This window comes from Mercurialis annua, linkage group LG1-X (assembly GCF_937616625.2).
Source record: "Mercurialis annua linkage group LG1-X, ddMerAnnu1.2, whole genome shotgun sequence".
In the NCBI taxonomy this organism is placed as follows: Eukaryota; Viridiplantae; Streptophyta; class Magnoliopsida; order Malpighiales; family Euphorbiaceae; genus Mercurialis; species Mercurialis annua.
This window is the reverse complement of record NC_065570.1, coordinates 48,468,748-48,484,550: the sequence shown is the minus strand read 5'-3', so window position 1 is coordinate 48,484,550 and position 15,803 is coordinate 48,468,748. Positions and strand designations below refer to the sequence as shown.

Sequence of the window (15,803 nt, the reverse complement as noted above, 5' to 3'; positions counted from 1 at the left end):
TGTCATTTAAATAAATTTAGATACTATACTAATTTTAAAATTGCTATAATCAATAAAAGTTAAAAGTTTAATTTTTAACTTATAAATAGTTATAGAATATAAATAATTTTTAACATATTAAATTAATAGTATACAGAATTACAAATTGTAAAAATAAATTTAAATATAATTAGAACTATAAATATTATAAAACTAATAGTTAATAACCGATTATCTATCACAAAATTAATTTAATAAAATTTAACTTAAGTTAAATAATTTAAGTATTTGATTACTAATTAATCAAATAAAGGATAAAATTTTAATAATAGCTAAAATTAGAATAGTAAAATTGTATTGATATCAATATAATTATAATTACTACCAGAGCCAAGTTAAAAGTGATAAAAAAACTATATGTTAAAATTAATTTAAATGGTTAATATTATTATTAATAAAATACATTTTTATTATTTCTTTTATTATTTACTAATAAATATTTTATGTTTCTAATACTAAAACCAATAAAAATATTTATAATTAAAAATTTAAATTTTATTAAAAATTATAAGTAATTAACTTTTATTCGATAAACAATAATATTTGTTAAAAGTAATTTAATTTAACTTTAATATTAATGACATATAATTATAAAAAGTAATTTAATAATTAACATTCACATTTACAATTATAATATTATTTTTTATTAATTATTAATTATTTCTATTTAAAAATAAAAAATAAAAAGTAAATATTTACCTTTTGTATTAAATATTAATATGTAATATAAATTTAAAAAAAAAATATCTACCTACAAAATATACAATTTAAATTTAATATTTTTATAAAATCATAATATAACTTTTTTCATCAAAAATTATAATATAACTAAAACTAATAGAAATAAAAAGGTATTTAAATTTAACTAGAAATAAATATTTAAATCTTATGTTTAAATCTTTGTTATATGACTTTCATTATCATGTAAGCCTTCAACATATCAATTTATCTTTCTATCTCGAAAAAAAAACTATACACAATAACTAATCAACCTTTCAAAAAAAAAAGGGTTAATGTCATAAAAATTCACCAACTTTACACGTTTTCTTATTTTAATCACATAGTTTAAATTTTCTCATTTTCATGCACGAACTACCACTTTTTCTTAAATTCATGCACGGTGCTTAGGTGTCACGACTCCATTGGTGTAATTCGCTGAGGTGGAAGTCATTTTACACCAATGAGTGAGTGTCACCTCAGCACCGTGCATGAATTTGAGAAAAAGTAGTAGTTCATGCATGAAAATGAAAAAATTTAAACTGCGTGATTGAAATGAGAAAACATATAAAATTTATGATTTTTTTTGACATTAACAAAAAAAATCTAGCATCTCTTATCTCTTTTTTCTCTAAATACCCCTAGCCGTCCATATCTCTTTTCTCAATTCTTTTTCGGCTGCCGTCAATAATTTAGATATGCTGTTGACATAGCTATCTTTTCTTTTACATTATTTTAATATCATATAGTAAAACAAGTAGCCAAATTTTTTTGATGGATTAAATTTATCGACGAAGCGCAAATCCAATTCAAATTTTCATAAATTAAGAATCGAATATAGATCAGAAATCTTTCAACAACAAAGATGAAATCGTACATGAGCTATAATGGTTTTTTTTTTTTTTTTTAATGTTGTATTTTGTTTGTTTGTTTTAATAATTTTGTTTCGTTTTTTCTATACGAAAGGTTTATCGTTCTTTCTATGTGAAAGGTGGTTATCCCTTTTTTTATGAAGGGTCTTCATGTGTTGTTGTATCCGGTGTCACGGCTGTAGTTTCTGATTTCACAAATCAGTTTGCGGGTGATGGTGAAAATTGAGCAAACACGACATTTTATTGGCGAAACAGTTAGATAATTTTTTTTCGTAAGTAGATCTGCGAATCAGGCGGCATGTTGTTTGTTTCATGTCAAGTTATGGGGTTTAATTTTTAATTTTTCCGAACTTTTTACAAATATAATTGTTTCATATTCGACTAATAAAGTTTGATGAATTTTCAAGAAAAAAAGACTAATCAACCTTTCAAATTTGTCAATAAAATAAAAAAAAATGGCTTAAAATATTGAAATAATTGTATAAATTTAATACAACTTAAACTAAATTTTTTATCTTTAATTAAAAATTTAATTATTTAACTTAGTGAAATTAGAAAAATAGCCATATGTAAAAATAATAAAATTTATAATTTAGTAAAAATAGCACATAAAGATTTGGCCTAATGATCAAGGCCTTCACACTGCGTGAGTTCTGACTCTCTTTCAGACCGTGATTTGTCTGTTTAAAAATAATTTGTGGTATTAATTAATTTTTGTTAACCTCCCCGCTAATAACTAACATAAAATAGATCTCTATTTCTGATAAAAAAAATTAATAAAATTATTTTTTAATTTATATAAATAGTCAAATCCGATAGACAGAGAGGTGTAATTTTTTTTGAAATATTTCCATTAAAATATTATCCAAAGACCTGAATTATCTTTATGTTCTTACAAAATCCAACGGTGAAAGCATACTATAGCAGCATTCAACGGTCACGATCAACCCCAAACCTTAAATTTGGACAAGGAAAATAAGTAAATAAGTAAGCAGAGTTACTGTTGGATGGAATCTATGTAAATAAATCTGCCCGAACAAATATCTGACTGCTGCCCGAAAATACGCTAAATGTCTGACACGGTCAGCGTCTCGGGTAGCTCCAAACTCCAATAACAAAATGAAAGACTTTCTCTCTCTAGAAAAATAATGTTTTCTCTCTCTATAAAACTGTCCCTTAAAAAAGGACTCCCTTCTTAAAGATTTCAACTTCTCATTACAGAGAGAAACCAGCACCACTGAAGGTGGCGGTGCAGGGCGGCGTAGTGGCTCTCCGGTGACCGGAGAGTGAAGTGGGGAAGTGGTAGAAAAATAATAAAGAAATGGGTCAGGGACTGAGTTGTGCAGCGAGTAGAGAAAATGGTGGGTTCTTTAGTGCAGTTCAGTGTGGTGATTTAGAGAGTGTAAAGATTATGATTGAGAGAGACCCTTCTCTTGTTCATCAAACTACTGCTTATGATCGTCAATCTCCACTTCATATTGCTGCTCTCAATGGCCGGATCGAGGTGGGTGAATTTTCTTTAAATTTTTATTTGAAATGGTTCTGAGATTTTAATGCTAAAGATGGTTTTTTTGTTCTGGTTTTCTAGATTATGTCTGTGCTTTTGGAGCGATCTGTGGATCCTGATGTTGTTAATCGTCATAAACAGGTAAATATTTTAGCTTTTGTTTAGATTTTTTTTAGATTTTGGTTGTTTTCTTGATCATAATCTTGATTTGTTTGATTGTAATTTGTGTAGACTCCACTTATGTTGGCTGCAATGCTTGGCAAAATTGGATGTTTGAAGAAGCTAATTGAAGCTGGAGCAAATGTATGTCGAAATCGGACTAATTTAAATTTGTTTCTTGTGATTTTAGCTTCAATGTTGACCAGTTTTTCTGTATGATTCTTGTGATTGGTCAGATTTTGAAGTTTGATTCACTAAATGAAAGAACTTGCTTACATTATGCTGCTTATTATGGTCATTCTGATTGTCTTCAAGCTGTTCTCTCTGCTGCTCAATCTAGTCCTGTTGCTGCCTCATGGTAAGTTTTTGTTTTTTTCCAAGATTTATGAAGTTGGTATTGTTTTTTATTTCTTGATGGATCTTTGTAACTAACTTCTGTAGTTATTTGAATCTAGGGGATATGCACGGTTTGTTAATATTCGAGATGGTAAAGGAGCTGCACCGTTGCATTTAGCTGCTCGTCAAAGACGGCCTGAATGTGTTCGCATTTTGTTGGACAATGGAGCTCTTGTCTGTGCTTCAACAGGCGGATACGGGTAATGATTAGATAGATTGATAGATACTGTTACTTGCATCGATCTCGTATTTGATTTGATTTGTTTTATTAACTTATATTACTGATTACAGCTGTGCAGGAAGTACTCCTCTTCATTTGGCTGCTAGAGGCGGATCCCTTGATTGCATCCGCGAATTGCTAGCTTGGGGTGCAGATCGTCTTCAACGAGATTCATCTGGGTATAGCTAAATTGTTATATATATTCGTATTCAAAATTGGCTAGCAGTTATTTGTTTTTTTTTATTATTTTATATTATTTCTGAATATGTCTGTATTTCTGATTATGATTGAAATGGTTCAGCATTGACTTGTTCAAAATTGTATCATATGTATTTATATATAAAAATGAAGAGTACTGATTAAATTATCGCTACACAGGAGAATACCCTATTTGGTTGCTTTGAAGAACAAACATGGAGCTTGTGCAGCCTTATTAAATCCCTCTTCCGCTGAGCCCCTCGTGTGGCCGTCACCTTTAAAGTTCATCAGCGAACTAAATCAGGAAGCTAAAGCTCTGCTCGAAAGTGCCTTAATGGATGCAAACAGGGAGAGGGAAAAGAATATCCTCAAGGGCACTGCTTATTCAATTCCATCTCCATCACATTCTGATGCTGAGGCCGATGATAATATATCCGAGGTAAAGTTTTTGAGCTTTTATTTTTCGATTTTCAAATCCGCAACTTGTATCATCCATTTTTGATGTATGTGATCATTAAGGATCGTCATAGAAAATATATTTTATCGTCATTCCTAATCCTAATGATGGACAATTATTTTTGGATTCGCGATCAAAGTTCGTTTCTTTTAGTTTTTGTATGTTACGTACATAGTCAAATCTAGGAGTGTGTATTCAGTTCAAATTTAGCCAGACCAAGGTTTTAAGTTTTTCCGGAACCTAACAAAACCATATTTACAACGATTAAAAAAAAATTCAAACCAAACCAAATCGATATAGAGCTAATGTATTTTTCGGTCAATTGTTTTACACAGGCAAGTGATACGGAGCTATGCTGCATTTGCTTTGAGCAAGTTTGCACAATTGAAGTACAAGATTGTGGTCACCAAATGTGTGCACAATGTACACTAGCCCTGTGCTGTCACAATAAACCCAGTCCAACAACCGCAAGCCTCAACCCTCCGGTCTGCCCATTCTGTCGAAGCACAATCGTCCGTCTAGTTGTTGCTAAAGTTAAGAATTCAGATGACACTAATGATCAAGATATTGGTGAAATAGGTTCACCAAAGATACGAAAGGCAAGAAAGTCGCGAAATTTCAGCAACGAGGGAAGCAGCAGCTTCAAGGGATTATCAACAATAAGTTCCTTTGGAAAGATAACCGGACGTAGCTCGGGAAGAATCGCTGCAGACAATGAGTGGATCGATAAGCCTTGATTGTACATTTTTAGCATATGGCAATGAAAGATTCCAAGTAACAAGCAAGGATTCCTTTACTTGTGCTCTAAAAGAAGCAAGAAAGATGGAAGGAATTGTGTCGGTGCCGGACCCGTTGGTATATATATATAAACATATATATATTGCTATAAATATAAGGTAGAGGTCCATTTGGTATGTAGATTTGGGAAATAAGCAAAACACTTGAATTGCAGATTTGGGTTGGTAAAGTTTGGTAATGTCAATATGGTTGCTGCTTGTGGGTCATAATTGTTGTAATCTTTTCATTTCTTCATTTGAGAGATTGAAGTTAAGTAGCATTGGTTATTATTTTGAGGAGTCTTGTTAGATACCTTTATTGGCTAATCAAAGAAAATTCTTTTCTTCTTCTGAGCTAAAGTCATTCAAATCTCATTTAGATGGCTGCTAATGTCTATTTTAACATAATATTAAAAACTCAATTCCAAAATGGCAAGTCACTAATTTTCATTTGCTTCTTTTGTTTATGCATGTTAGTTAGCATATAAATGAAGATCTTCAAGTAGGTGTGTGTGCAAATATCAAACTAAAAAGTTGAACCGCTAAATTTAGTCCGGTTTGACATTATAAAAAAATTATAATTTTTTGGGTTGATTAGGTTTTTGACAAACAAAATTTGAGTTAAATTTAGTACAAACCGAACTGAAAAGATTTAAACAACCTATTAAAATATCGATTTGGTTTGACTCAAACCGAATGAAAAACTCCACCGGAAAACTGGGTAGTACAGACAAATATTGAAAATTGAAATACTTGAATATAGACACGGCGAAACATTATCATTTTAAAGCTTTACACATGTTTGAAATGTCAGATTTCTAACACAATCTCAAAATGAAAATTTTTAATCGAATGAAGTGTCCGTGCCACCTAGCCTGAAGTAAAGAGCAAGATGGGTTCTCATGTGAATCTGTGAACATTTGTTAAATATAATTCAGCACATCAAAGATTATTGAAAGAAAAGTGTAGAACCCAAATGAATAATAGGTAAGACACATGGAAGGGAACATGTAAACAGAAAAACAAAAATGGGTTTCAAGAGAGGAAAAGCTCACCTAACTTCAGTTTTGGGGCCCATAAAAATGGCTGGTCATTTGTTTTTTCATATTTGGTATGTTTGTATTGGGAGTATTGTGTAAATTTTGATTGAAGATTGTTGATTGAAGATTGAAGATGGGGTTACTTTGTATTTTTGCACAGCATTTGGGTGATGAGGTTTGCTGTATGGCCATATTAATTCTATAGCAAATTATTCTAAAACCCATCATAATTTACAATTTGGTACGCATTATTTAAAAATCAAACGATTTGGTATTTAATTTTTGATTTTTTAGACTATAAGACCTTCTATTAGTTCTGTTAATAATTTGATATTTACTTTCAAACGATTTGCTAACTCAGTTTCAATTATGTAAAGGATTTGTTATCTCATTTTTAATTATTTTAACGATCTGATACCTCATTTTCAAATGATTTGCAAATGATTTGGTACCTCACGTTTCATTCCGTTAATAATTTGGTGCCTATATTTAACAGAAGGGTCTTATAGTTTACGAAATCAAAACTGAGGTATCAAATCATTTAATTTTCAAATAAGTTATACCAAACTGTGAATTATGATAAACGTGAGGGGCTTTACAGTAATTTACTCTTAATTCTAATACATTTTTTCATAATAAATAAAAAACTTAAAAATCAAACTTGTATTTAAATAATATATTTATAAATTAATCTTTCTATATAGATGGCATTAAGAGAATATGATAGACAATTATTTTTCTTATCCTCAAGATATTATCAATTATTTCAGATTGTTTTTTATTTTTTTGATATTATTTTTAATTGTATTTTTTTGGCTTATTGTCTTTTATTTTTTATTATCTAACTCCCCTGTGATGTATCGTTATTGACTTTGTTTCTGTGATATAAACCCACTTGCTTTCTTTCTTTCTTTCTTTTTTTTCATTTGATTTCGATAGTTTTCACTTCTTGGGTCCCAAACAAGTTGCTGCATTTATAATGATTCAAAGAAATTATTAAATACCGTTTTTTTCTCTTCTAAGTGTACTTGAAAGTATAGATTCCAAGTAGTTAATTTTGAATAGTAGAATGGAAAGTAGACATTCATAACAAGGCCAAATGTTGTAAAAAGGCCAAACCTTTTACAAAATTTTCACAAAAGTCCTGACCTTTCAATTTTGTCGATTTTAGCCAAAAACTGATTATTTGGTTTCACAAAAGTCCCGACCTTTCAATTTTGTCGATTTTGGCCAAAAATGAATTATTTGGTTTCACAAAAGTCCTGACCTTTCAATATTTGGCATGCCACATAGGCGTCACATAGGCGTCACATAGGCGTCACATAGGCAAATTGAAATCAAATTGAGAGTTGGCCACAATTGAAATCAAATAATTTGTTTTTGGCCAAAATCGACAAAATTGAAAGGTCAGGACTTTTGTGAAACTTTTATGAAAGGTTTGGCCTTTTTACGACATTTGGCCTTCATAACAATGAAGGGTTTTTGATTTTTGTGCGCACATAAAGCATTGAAATTTTTGGTTTAGTGCCTCTTTAAAATTTAATTCCAAAAGAGTGCTTGGGTCCACGCGTTCCGCATTGTGGGAATGTGGAACCCGTGGCGTTCCGCATTCCTATAATGCGGAACGCATTAATTAGCTGATTAAATCAATAATCAGCTAATTAAGCAACTTTAATATTTGGGCACTTTAACAATTTTAAAAAACGATATAATATTAATAAACGATTTTAAATTAATATTAACAAACGATATAAATTAACAAATGATATAATTTTAAAAAACGATATAATATTAATTTTATTTAAACAACAATTTTTAAAATAAATAATATATTAAAAATACAACATATACTACAAATGACAAAAAGCAAATCTAGTGTACCAATATTATCTAAATAAAAATTTAATTTAAAAATTATATATCCATTTCGTCTCAATAAAGTTTGATCACTTAAAATAAAATATTATTAAAAAAATCGACTTGGCATTTATAAATTAAAAAATTTGTATGGTATTGATAAAAAAATTAAAATGCGGTATGATATTTTTATCTCATATTAAACTGGGTTGTTTTAATTTTTTTATTAATACTATCATATTAATTTTTTAAATCTTACAAATGTCAAATCGATTTTCTCAATAGTATATTTTTTTTAAGTGATCGAATTTTATTGAGGCAAAATGAATATATAATTTTTAGATTAAATTTGTATGTAAGTAATATTGTTACACCAATGATTGGGGAGACAAAAGTACTCCCCAATCATTAGGGAGTAATTAATCAACTTATTAAGTAATTAATCAGTTGATTAATGCGTTCCGCATTGTAGGAATGCGGAACGCCACATGTTTCGCATTCCCACAATGCGGAACGTGTGGGCCCAGACACTGTTTTAGAATTATATTATAAAGAGGTACTAAACCGGAAATTTCAATGCCTTATAGGCACACAAAAATCAAAAACCCATCTTTGGAACCTGAATGAGTGAATTGATAACTGACGGTAGATTTCTAAAATTTCACGGTGGTGAAGAAATAAGAGTCCATTATATTTTGGGTTAATTCCATAAAAAATTACGAACTTTACATGAAGTTTCATTTTAATCACGATTTTTAAAAGATGCCATATAAAATCATGACATTTCATTTGTTTTCAAATCTATCACCGATTATTTTCCGGTGTATTTTTACCTTTCATTTTTTTCAAATAAGCCGGATTTCTGTTTGCACGTCAGCAAAAATACACTGAAAATCATAAAGAATAAGTAATATATATTTTTAATCTTCTTTTCAATAAGATCTCTTTGATATGACGTTTATCTATCTGGTATGAATTTTATCTTTTTCTTATAAGAATTTCTTTATAATTTGTAGGGCTTTTGTGGTTGGTTTTTTTAGATCCTTCAAGAATTTTTAGTGATTTTTCGGGTTTTAGAGTTAATTTCTTATAGATCTAAGATTTGAAGGGCTATCGATCTAATTTCTAAGAATCCCATTGACAAAGATGATCGAAAATACTAAATTTTAACGGATCAAGCAGGTTGTGTGTGTGGCCGGACAATTGGAATAAAGGCATATCCAAGTCCCGCTCCAACATAAGTTTTACTTCTCGTTCGGTTAAAAATTTGCGGAATCTATGGCTAGATTTGCCGTTTTTTCGATTTACTTAACTAGTATGTTAGTTTGCTTGTTAGTATAGTCTATATCAAAAATTGAAAAATCATATTTTATTCTTGTAATATGACTTTATTTTTTAATTTAATCTTTATCAATGGATTCTATCATTAGGGAAAAAAATCCAATATCTCCTGACTAATTTAAGCATGGGAGTAGAAACTGAGACTAAAAATACAAGCCCATCTACCTTTTACATGTACAGGTCTGTTTGTTATATTTGTTTTAGGGACTCCCCCCGTTTGCCCGTTATATTTAAAAAAAATCAAATTTATAAATTGTTGAACGTAATTATTTATGTTAAACGTAATTTTATAAATTGTTAAACTTAATTATTTATGTTAAACGTAATTTTTAAATTGTTAAACATAATTAGTTATGTTAAACGTAATTTTATAAATTGTTAAACGTAATTGATTACAGCGATCGGTTTTTTTTTTTCCAGAACATGGGTTTGATACTGATGTTGTAGCAATTAGTTGGGCTAAGAATATTGCTATAGGGGTTGGGTTTGAGTTAGTCATTTCGTCTCATAAGAACGGGAGAAAACAAAAGTTTTTAAGATGTGCTCGGGGCGAGCGTTACAAAGGTTCGGTAACAGATTCTGATTCAGCCGTACGAAAAAATATTAAGTCATACTACTAATATTCAGTAAATATTAAATCAATTAAATTTTTAAAATAACTAAAATTACAAAAAAATTAATTATATATTTTATTTTTTAAAATCCGGCTGCGACGTTTCCAGTCGCAGCCGGAAACAGCCCCTTGAAGAGGGACAGCCACGTAGGATATGATTTTAATTTTGTATAGAAATAGGGAAAGGGCAAAAAAGTAAAGTGTAGGGACGCTGGGTAGTAAAAAGGGGCGGCATTTAGTAATCCAGTAAAATTAAGGCTAAACCATCTAAAGGCCCTTGTACTATATCATTTTTGTTTAAAAAGTCCTTGTACTATTTTTTTGTTTTTCAGGTCCCTGTACTTGGCAAAATTTCGATTTTTAGGTCCTTTTTAGGAACTGGAGGAACAAAAAAATTATAAGTGAAGGGACTGAAAAAAACTAAAAAGGACCTAAAAATCAAAAATTATGTAAGTAGAGGGACCTGAAAAACAAAAAAATAGTACAGGGGCTTTTTGAACAAAAATGATATAGTATAAGGACCTCTAGATAGGTTTAGCCTAAAATTAAAAGTTTCTTTTTTCTTGTATATCATGTCTTCACGTGTTGTTTCATCACATAAATACAACTATTTCTCCTATTTTTAATGTAGTACTAGTTATCAATTAGTCAAATATTTCCTCTAATACACTTATAAAAGGCCTAATGTCTTAAAAAACCCCGACCTTTTAGCCCCTTTTCAATCATACCCTGACGTTGAAAATTTGTCAATTTTACCCTATTTTGCATTTTTGTGTTTCAATTGTACCCTGAAAAATTAAATTAACGTCTTTTGCGTTTCAAAATTTGTTTAAAACATTCTACATGTCTTGCATATATTAATTGTATATTTTTAAAATTTATTTAAATTTAGTTAAATTAATTAAGAATTTAAATTAGTGTTAATTTGATTATGGTTTTTAGTTAGTTTTTAAAAATAAAGGACTTATTTGTACTTTTTTGAATAAAAAAGAATTTAATTTCATGTTTAGACTTAATTAATTGAATGATTTCATCATTTAAGTAAAAAAATTAACAAAAATTAAAATATTGGGGTACAATTGAAAACGGAAAATTCAAAAGTGGGTAAAATTGACAAATTTTCAACGTCGGGGTGGAATTGAAAAAAAGTTTAAAGGTGAAGGGTTTTTGAGTGATTAGGCCCTTATAAAACATATATCTACTTTGCCTTTTTCCTTGCCAAACATGTAATTTTCTAATTATGTTCATTTTACACCAAAACAAATGGCAAACATCTTAGTTCATCTTTTACATCTAATTACATGTTATTTTTCATTAATTTAATCCAACCATTGCTATCAGCCTATCACTGAGTCAAAATGTGATCACTACTACAGCTTTAGCCTAATCTAATAATTGTATTTTAATGATTAATAAAAGTCACATAAGAAAATATCTACTAGTGGGGACATTTCAATGGATTTTAACTTTAATTTTATTTTTTTATCAGAAATCGTAATCGACTATTTAAAGTCTCAATTGTTAGTTTGTTAGTTGCGGAGGCGTGGTTCGAATCCACAATCTCTTAATACATTTAGAGATACCTTAACAATCCAAGTTAGGCTCACATTAACAATGAATATTTATTGATTAATAATTAGACTCGCAAACTAAAAAATAATTAAAATTTATTGCTTTTTTTATCAGAGGTTATATATTAAGAAAACAAGTCAATATTACAATCTAAAATATCAAAATATATCGTAGATTAAAATTATAAAAAAATAAAAGTAAATTAAAATCTTTAATCCATCTACAAAAATAGATGAAACAATAATAAAAATTTAAAGACAAATTGACAGGTATAAATAATCAGGATGAGTTTCTAACACCAATTGCACTTTCTATACTTCTATTGATCTCTTATTCCGCTGCTAATATATTTTAAACGATGATATACAAACATTGAATATTCAAGAATTCAAATCTAAAATTCTAAAAAGCTTGAATAATCAAAAAGCAAAATAAATTCAACAAAATGACATAAAAACATTTGAATACTCACAAAACTTTTAGAAACGGAGCAATTTTGTTTAAATAAAAAAAAATTATATGGACAAATAGAAGGGAAAGAGGGTGATTTTCTTATTAACTCAATCACCGAATGCTTAAAAAAGAGATTATTTTTAAAGTATTTAAAAAAAAAATATTTACACCCTTTTTAACCATGTTTTGCTAATTTTATTCGGCACCCATTTTTGAAAAATAAATTCAAAAAGTACCTTTTTTAAACTGATATCTCGTCCGAGGCATATCATGCCTCGTCCGAGACGTCTCATGTCTCGTTCGAGACATTTCGGTCTCGATCGAGACATTGTTTCATTCTTAAAACACTATAAATACATTATAAATACACTATAAATATATCATAAATACACTATAAATATACAAAAAAATACATCATAAAAAATACATCTCGTCCGAAACAAGTCAATTCTCATACGAGACATGTAAAAAGATATTTTTTGAAATTAAAAAATACAAGATGTAAATGTGTTTTTAAAACAATATAAAATAAAAAATCACGTACTTTATAAAATTTCCTCTTTAAGGAATTAAAATGTATTGCTAAAATTAAAAAATCTTCAAACCTGAATCCAATCAATGAAATAGGAAAGAAAATGAAAGTTTCACAAGAATTTGAAAACGTGTCATACATGATAAGCGATTGAAGCCACCAATTATAGGTAAAAGAAGATCTATTAATTTTAGCATAGCTCACAAGCAGAAATATCTTAAATTAGTTGCACCAGTAATGATATACCAATTGGCTTGATTACTTATAGGAATATGTATATTTATTATTTTTATTTACAAAGAAAAACAATATTTCAAAAACTAAATTGATGGCAGACCTAGATGAGTCATTGATCTATTATTAAACTGATTAATTAATTTTTTATTTGAATAATACTTAAAAATGACAAATTAATTGGATATTTTAATCAATTAGTTGAATTAATTTAAAAAATGAAATTTTATTAAATCCGTGTATTATTAGTTTAATTATTCTAAATTCTGATTTATATAGGTCAAAATTATTGGAATTTTAATATGATTGAAAAGGGAAAGGGCCACCTATGCCCTTAAGGTTTTCCTCGAGGATCAAGTAAACCCTCAACGTCCGCAAAGGTTCGAATATGTCCCTAACGTCTTAAAAAGTGAACAACCAGGCCCTTCGATTTTGACAACCAGCCCCCTAACGTCTCATTTATGAGTCAAAATTAGGGACTGGTTGTACACTTTTTAAGACGTTAAGAGCATATTTGAACCTTTTCGGACATTAGGGGCTCACTTGATCCTATAGACAAATATTAGAGGTATAAATGACCCTTTTTCCGATTGAAAATTGAAGTTTTAAATTATTTGTAAATCCAACCGGTCATACTACTAGAGAACACTAATGACTAATTTGGTGACAACATATTACCAACATTTTTACCAATGGAAAACGAGCTTCATTAAAAAACGTCAAAACAATTGACAGGAATGCACTACCAAAAATTTAAGGCTAAACTCATTTAGAGGCCCTTGTACTATACTATTTTTATTCAAAAAGTCTTTATACTATTTTTTTGTTCTTCAGGTCCCTGTACTTAGGGGTGTGCATTCGGTTCAAACCGAACCGAACCGAACCGAATTTTGGTCTTTTTTAAAAACCGAACCGAACCGAAATTTTAGGAAACGAAAAAATTTCAAACCGAACCGAACCAGTCGGTTCGGTCGGTTATTTCGGTTCGGTTCGGTTATTTCGGTTCGGTTTACATAGAAATCTGTTTGAAATATTTTTTAACTCAAAACCGAACCGAACCGACCAACCGAAATTTCTTTGAAATCTCAAACCGAACCGAACCGAATTTGTCAGTTCGGTTCGGTTTTTCGGTTTCGGTTCGGTTTTGCACACCCCTACCTGTACTTGGCAAATTCCGATTTTTAAGTCCTTTTAAGGGACTGGAGGAAAACAAAATTTGTAAGTAAAGGGACTGGAAAAAACTGAAAAAAGACCTAAAAATCAAAAATTATGCAAGTAGAGGGACCTGAAGAACAAAAAAATAGTACGGGAACTTTTTGAACAAAAATAATATAGTACAAGGGCCTCTAGATGGGTTTAGCCAAAATTTAATGATGGAATTAAAAATGAATAATGTAAAATTCCTTTAACAATCTAATAGGGAATTGGGTAATAATTTCAATGTTGAAAAGGGTTAATTTCATTAAAAAAAAATCACGATCTTTACACACAAAAGTTATTTTAATTACGACTTTTAAAAATTGTCATATAAAACCATGACTTTTTTTTAAATCTATTATTTTAGTGTATTTTTTGACTAAATTCTTCAATAAACTATTAATTAAATACCCAAATTATAAATTGACACCAAATATTATCATCTTTCAGTTAGAGTATATAGGATTAGTAATTTTTTGTTAGAAAAAATACACCGAATTTTATTTTGGTGATAGGTTTGAAACAAAATGAAAGGTCGTGCCTTTAAATGCCAACTTTTAAGAGAAAATTACACTAAATCACCTAAAAACTCAAATCTTTATGTTAGTGACCCAGCTTTTTATTTTTTGCGAAAATCCCTCTTTTTTTAAAATAAGTTTCTATCTCTACCTTTTAATAGGTGTCTTTCCTATTTTATCCTTGTAGTGTATTTTAATTATTGTGTTTCTATTACACACAATTATTGTTTTTCTTTATAAGCGTGCCGCCTATTCATGCATTAATAACTGTGTCCCCACACTCACCACTGCTTATTCACCTTTACTCCACTGCTTATTCACCAATTTATAACAACATGTCTATTTTTTTTTTGAAATGAATAGCATATCTATTATTTTCACTCCTGTCAACATTATCATAATAGATAAAATATACAATAATTATGTGTAATTGAATTTATATTAAATATAAATAAATTTGTTATTAAAAATTGGTAATTAATTTACATTATTAATTTTAATAGTAATTAGTCTCACATGCACTACCTGCTCATCCATTAATTGTAATTGTTTTTTTTATTGTTTTAGCGAATATTGTTTTTTATTTTAAAAATGTTATAAATTATAAATACGAGTCACATGCCTATTGTTTTCCATTTAGTTTTTCTTTCTATTATTATTTTTCAATTAAAATAAATTTATTTTTATATTACATATGATTATAATAATATTAATTTTAATATATAATAGTAATTTCCTTAATTTTGTATTAAATAAATTTATACAATATTTAAATTAAAACTATTTATAACTATATATGTGGTGTTATGATCCGCTATGGTCATTGTAAGCTCAGTATAAACTTGATATTAATTTTCTTTATTAAATTAATTATAAATTTAAATTTGACTTAGTATAATTAAATTAATATCTATATAAATTAAATAAAAAAAACTCGTTATATACTATCATCAATTTAGAGTAAATTAAGTTAAAGTAAATTTTTATTAAATTTATTATAAATTTAATAGTAACTTAATATAGTTAAATTAATTTATTATAAATTTATATTATTGAGAATCAATATATAAAATGATATATAAACAATTTAAAAATTGAAAATAAA

At 28.5% G+C, this 15,803-nt stretch overlaps 1 protein-coding gene across 1 annotated transcript; it reads left to right on the top strand.

The window, feature by feature from the left end:
- Positions 1 to 2,749: 2,749 nt before the first annotated feature.
- Positions 2,750 to 5,701, top strand: LOC126657532 (putative E3 ubiquitin-protein ligase XBAT31). The gene is made up of 8 exons (XM_050352240.2): positions 2,750 to 3,132; positions 3,217 to 3,276; positions 3,367 to 3,438; positions 3,531 to 3,652; positions 3,750 to 3,890; positions 3,982 to 4,089; positions 4,289 to 4,547; positions 4,901 to 5,701. Exons 1-8 carry the CDS (start codon positions 2,950 to 2,952, stop codon positions 5,300 to 5,302), a joined length of 1,347 nt encoding a protein of 448 aa, XP_050208197.1. The 5' UTR covers positions 2,750 to 2,949; the 3' UTR covers positions 5,303 to 5,701.
- The last annotated feature ends 10,102 nt before the right edge of the window (positions 5,702 to 15,803 follow it).

Excerpts from the sequence above, each read along its gene's own strand:
- LOC126657532 (XM_050352240.2), top strand. The coding sequence starts at position 2,950 with ATGGGTCAGGGACTGAGTTGTGCAGCGAGTAGAGAAAATGGTGGGTTC. Across the intron at positions 3,891-3,981 it reads GCTTCAACAGGCGGATACGG|CTGTGCAGGAAGTACTCCTC; the intron begins GTAATGATTAGA and ends TACTGATTACAG. Across the intron at positions 4,548-4,900 it reads CCGATGATAATATATCCGAG|GCAAGTGATACGGAGCTATG; the intron begins GTAAAGTTTTTG and ends TGTTTTACACAG.